We start from the raw sequence: 6,000 nt of genomic DNA on the forward strand, positions 1-6,000 counted from the left end.
CCCAACAGGATCCTGGATCAACCCAAGCAGAAAAATGTATTCATATTATTCAGGTGCATGACCATGAATGAGGAGAAGGGCAGGTGTGAAACGATTTACCTGCAAAAAAATGAATTAATTTACAGTGTTCTGTGCAATGATATGGAATATTTAAAGCAAATTAATTCATGGTGCTACGTGATATTGTGGGATATTTTAAACAAAAATTAATATTCTTCATCAGGTACATTCTGTGTGTGTGTTTTTTTCATGTCACTGCACTATTTTGTTCTCAATTTTCAATGAACACTTCATTGATGCTGTGAGTTCTAAGGTATCGTACTAATGTAGTACCTTTCTTCAGCACTCTTCAAATATATTTCTCTCTAGGTTTGACATGATTCTGATTAATTTTTGTGAAATAGATATTATCTATGGCATAGAGTTGTTATAAAGAGAAATAACCTAACCCCATCAATGGTTCAGGTCCAACACAGAACACGTGCTTACCTAATATTTGCTATTGTTAGTGGAGCTCAGAGGGCAAAGCAGAATGGAGTCTTAGTTTTGAATAGAAATGTAAGAAGAGGAAAGCTTATTGCAAGTGACATAGGCTAGAGCAAAATTATAGAATGTTCAACTCCAATGTTGACAAAGTATTTTAATGAGCATTTTGTAAACCTAAAAAGAGATGAAAGAAAGTTCTAGACGTCTGTAATTTTCCTTAAAATTTACCTTAAGGGAAATTAATTTATCTGAAATGGAAATTTACCTTAAAGGAAATACACCATTAAAATTTCACCTTAAATGGAAAGTAGAAAATTCACCTTAAATGAAAATACATTAAAGAACACACACACATCCTTTCCCCCAAAGAATGATAAAAATAGTACGTGGGAATGGACCATATGATTTCTTAACATAAGGACCAAAACTTAACGTTCGATCCCCAGATTATAGGGAAGGGAGAAAGAAACTCAAATTGCATAAACAACAGAACTCAGTCACCAAGGACTTTTTAATGAGTGGCATTCTAACGACAAGCCGCAGTTACCTTCTGCATAGGGCATCTGCCATCCAGCTGTAGAGCTCTCCAGGTAACTTGGATCTAAGAGGATACCAACTGGTGAATTGATTACTTGGGGACAGAAAATAATTAACTCAAACTAAAAAAGCAACACCTTGGGAGGAAACAAATGTACTTTCAGGATATAAACTTTACCTAAAATTTTACTTAGCATTTGAGCCTTGAGACCCTCAAGAATAATGTGGTGGTACAGTTACAGAGCATATAAAATATGATTTGACTAATTTTGGAAAACGAAGTCCTTTCTTGACTTCAAGCTTTTTTTTTTTTTTTTTTTTTTTTTTCCTGCAGGTGACCTCCTATCATTTATTTGAACTGAAGGTATGACAGGTGAGAGTAGTTACAAAAAATGCATGAATTTTGTAATTTTTCCTGTGTACATCGGGGGAAATTAGAAAGTGAAACTCATCAGTAGCACTTGCTGAGCTGAGAAAAATTTCAAGGCAGAAACTTAAAAGAAAATCATTCAAATAGTTAAAGAATGCCTGTGATTTCAATGAAGAGAAGACATCAAAAACTATAAAAGAACACATTCAAAATAAGTGCAGAGGAAAAAAATGTGAGTAATTTTTTTTACCATTATTCTGCACAAATCTATAATAATAACTTTGGAAAAAATATTTTTAACTACTGTGTTAGGAAAACAGTGCTCGCTTTGGTAACGCATATACTAAAATGGGAAAACATTAATTAGCAGCTAATTTTAAAGTAGATTTTTACAGTGAATTCTACAGTCTAAGACTTTCTGGTTTAAGAAAGGACTAAATTCAAAGAGATTTTGTTTTTCTACTGAGGGTAGGATGACATATTCTAGAAAACTAAGATCGAAGTTTTATTAGATTTTATTAGATGACTGAACATAAAAAAAGGACAAATTATTACAACTTTAAGGAGATGGTCAATAAATCATTGATCAAGAATAAAGTAATTTTAATTCTGCAAAAGACATCATGATGGGATCACTGAAGCTAGTGCCCTCATTCTACAGAGAGGAAATGTATATGCCAAGTGTGTACCAGGTCCCAAATGTAAGGTGTGGCGGTATGAGGGCATGCGCCCGAATAGTTTTCGCCTACCTATTTGTCTCACTTGGCCAATAGCTGAAGTTGCAGTATCACTACTCATGCTAGAGAGAATAAGAAATACATTGTTTTGGGGCACCTGGGTGGCACAGCGGTTAAGCGTCTGCCTTCGGCTCAGGGCGTGATCCTGGCGTTGTGGGATCAAGCCCCACATCAGGCTCCTCCGCTGGGAGCCTGCTTCTTCCTCTCCCACTCCCCCTGCTTGTGTTCCCTCTCTTGCTGGCTGTCTCTATCTCTGTCGAATAAATAAAAAATCTTAAAAAAAAAAAAAAAGAAATACATTGTTTCCCAGAGAAACACAGGAGCTGTACGTTTGTTTTCTTTCTAGAGCTGGCTTATTCATTCCAGAATCCTGAACTGATTTAGTTTGTGGTTTTTCATGGAGACTTGAGTTTATCTTATAGTTCTGTGTTTCCTTTTACACATTTTTTTAAACATCGGTGTAAATTTGAGTGCATACATTGGGACAGTGATCCATTTAGGAGAGATCCTGGTTTTGTCTGGAAGATTCAGAAATGTGTGCAAATTTCAGAGTTGGGACAGCCAGAGTTCATATTAAATGTATATTGTTGCTTCAGTATTTTCCTTTTGAGAGGCTATATAGTAAAGTGTTTAGAAACACAGGCACTGGAGTCAGAAAACTCAGGTTATAAACCATATTGCCTATACACTAGCCATCTCCCTATGCGTACGTTCCTTAACCTCTATAAACCTAAGGTAATTTTATTTTTCTTTGTGCACATTAATTTCAATACAATAATACTGTCATGTGTGCATGTTTATTTGTTTTTTTTTTTTAAATCTTTCTTACCTATGATCAAAGTTGAGTCTCAGCGATAGTCTGAATTATATAGAGCAGGATATATTTTCCTAGGTTTCTTTCTTTGTGTGTGTGTGTGTGTGTGTGTGTGTGTGTGTGTGTGAGTTTATTTTTTTTTATAATGATTTTTTATTATATTATGTTAGTCACCATACAGTACATCCCCGGTTTTCGATGTAAGGCTCGATGATTCATTAGTTGTGTATAACACCCAGTGCACCATGCAATATGTGCCCTCCTTACGAAAAAACTTTTTAAAATAAATTAACGGATGTGCAAAGGTCATATCTGAAGTTAGTGGCTGAATTAAGATATGTAAGCAGAGATTCCTCCAAAACTATAATGAATGATCCCATAATACATATGATTTTTAAAATAATTTTTATTTTTATTTTTTTTAAAGATTATTTATTTACTTGAGAGAGAGAGAGTGCATGAGCAGGGGGAGGAGCAGAGGGAGTGGGAGAAGCAGTCTCCCTGCTGAGCAAGGATCCGGGTGCAGGACTCGATCCCAGAACCCCGAGAACATGACCTGAGCCAAAGGCAGTTGCTTAACCTACTGAGCCACCCAGGTGCCCTACACACGATTTTGTAAAGACATGAAAATATGTGGCAGTTAATCACGGTAGCCCTATGTCTGTAAGGAAGGTGAACCAAGGACTGCCAGGAAGGACATTAAGCATAGCTGTCTTCTGCACCAAGACAACTAGAGATTCAAGTAATATTTTCAGCAAACTCCAAATAAATGCAGACATATTGATGAAATGGCTTTGCCTGAGAACATTCCAGGACTTTCTTTACTTAGACACTTAAAATTATGTAAAAAGCCTTTATGCTTAAGCCTTCTGCATAAGGAACATATTTCAGGTATTTTTAATGGATAATTCAAGCCAGTGGTATATTCAGCATTATATTTTAGTTAAATTAAAATAGCCTCTTTAATTTATTGGCTAATATCAGTATAATCTGATTTGGAGAATCATCAGAAGTTGTTTCTCAATAATTTGTCCTTAATTAATTCAAGTTCTTAAAATTCCCCTATAGAAATGAAATTTTTTGTTTTAAAATTCCAGATCTATCATAGCGTGATTATTCATTGTATGGGTGACCATGCTAACTTACTCAGTAATACGAATTGATTGAGAAGCCAGGTGTAAGGTCAGGGTTGCATCATGACCCTGAACCATGAAAATACAGATATCATGAAGATAGCTGGTTAGAATTGATCCTAAAATTATAAAAGTATTGGGTGGAACCTATTGTTAGGCAATCAGTACCATGTTTTGAGTATCATCCACAACTCAATGGCGGATAGATCAAAGGCCTTCATGTTGACTAAGGCAGACACTGATCACAATTTGCTGGTAGATTTAATGGAAATCTGCTAGTTTCTGTTTCCCCAGAGTCTACTTAGGGGTCATTTTAATTGAATACTTCATTTATATAATCTGAGACTCTTGAATGAGACATATTCAACCTAGTAAATTCCTTGAATAGGATATGATCATCCCACTACTTAAGAAATCCTTCTAAATATGGCCTCATGAATTCTGTATTCCAGGTGATTCCTATATTCTACCTACACTGGACCATGGATCAAAGCAATAATGTCACCATATTTATTCTCTTGGGACTTTCCAAAAACAAGAACATTGAAATCCTTTGTTTTGTATTATTTTTATTTTGCTACATTGCTATTTGGGTGGGAAACCTGCTCATAATGATTTCTATCACGTGCAGTCAACTAATTGAGCAACCCATGTATTTTTTCCTTAATTACCTCTCACTCTCCGACCTTTGCTACACGTCCACTGTGACACCCAAACTAATGACTGACTTATTGGCGGAAAGGAAGACCATTTCCTACAGTAACTGCATGACGCAACTCTTTACCACACATTTATTTGGAGGCGTGGAGATCTTCATCCTCACAGGGATGGCCTACGACCGCTACGTGGCCATCTGCAAGCCCCTGCACTACACCTTCATCATGAGCAGACGGAGGTGTCACGCAATCGTCACAGCCTGCTGCACCGGCGCATTGATCCACTCTGCCAGTCAGTTCCTCCTCACCATCTTCCTGCCCTTCTGTGGCCCCAATGAGATAGATCACTACTTTTGTGATGTGTATCCTTTACTGAAGCTGGCCTGTTCTAATACGCATCTTATAGGTCTCTTAGTCATTGCTAATTCAGGCCTAATTGCTTTGGCGACCTTTGTCGTGCTGATGTTGTCATATTGTTCTATACTGTGCAGCATCAGAGCGTATTCTGCAGAGAGCCGCAGCAAAGCTCTTTCCACCTGCACTTCCCACGTCACCGTCGTGGTTCTGTTTTTTGCACCTGCTCTATTCATTTACATTCGACCAGCCACCACTTTCCCAGAAGACAAAGTGTTTGCTCTGTTCTACACCATCATTGCGCCCATGTTCAACCCACTGATCTACACGCTGAGAAACACGGAGATGAAGAACGCCTTGAGGAAAGTGTGGTGTCGTCATGAACTCTTGGAAGGAAAGTAGGTTTGCGGAAGCTTTTCTGATTTTCAGGCTGCAGTTCCGTGAAACCCATGACTGCGAATAAGATCCATTCTTATCATCCCCGCTGCTTGGAGAGAGAGGTGGGCAAGCAGGAAACACATCACCTCTGTTGTTTCATGCCTCAATCTGACACTTCATCAACAAACCGAGTATAATTCTTATTCACATGCTTCTTCAGCTGATACAGTCATTAAGAATTGTGCTTATAGAGGGCCTGGGTGGCTCACACGTTTGAGCACCTGACTCTTGATTTCAGCTCAGGTCATGATCTCAGGGTCCTGAGAAGGAACCCAGGTAGGGCTCTGCACTCAGCGGGAGTCTGCCTGAGATTCTCTCTCCCTCTCCCTCTCCCTCTATCCCCTCCCCACCCCCGTGTTCTTGCTCTCTCTCTTTCTGTCTCTAAAATAAATAAATATTTTAAAAAGTCTTGTGCTTATATGATATGAAATAACCAGATGATTTCTTAAATATAAAAGATTATATCACCTATTGG

At 37.8% G+C, this 6,000-nt stretch overlaps 1 protein-coding gene across 1 annotated transcript; it reads left to right on the forward strand.

Annotated features, from left to right (window-relative positions):
- Nucleotides 1-4,559: 4,559 nt before the first annotated feature.
- On the forward strand, nucleotides 4,560-5,528 carry LOC103666039 (olfactory receptor 4P4). Its single transcript, XM_008694070.1, has one exon. It carries the CDS (start codon nucleotides 4,560-4,562, stop codon nucleotides 5,487-5,489), a length of 930 nt encoding a protein of 309 aa, XP_008692292.1. The 3' UTR covers nucleotides 5,490-5,528.
- Nucleotides 5,529-6,000: the final 472 nt, after the last annotated feature.

The sequence above is a fragment of the Ursus maritimus genome, unplaced genomic scaffold (assembly GCF_017311325.1).
Source record: "Ursus maritimus isolate PB19 unplaced genomic scaffold, ASM1731132v1 scaffold_23, whole genome shotgun sequence".
NCBI classification, from domain to species: domain Eukaryota; kingdom Metazoa; phylum Chordata; class Mammalia; order Carnivora; family Ursidae; genus Ursus; species Ursus maritimus.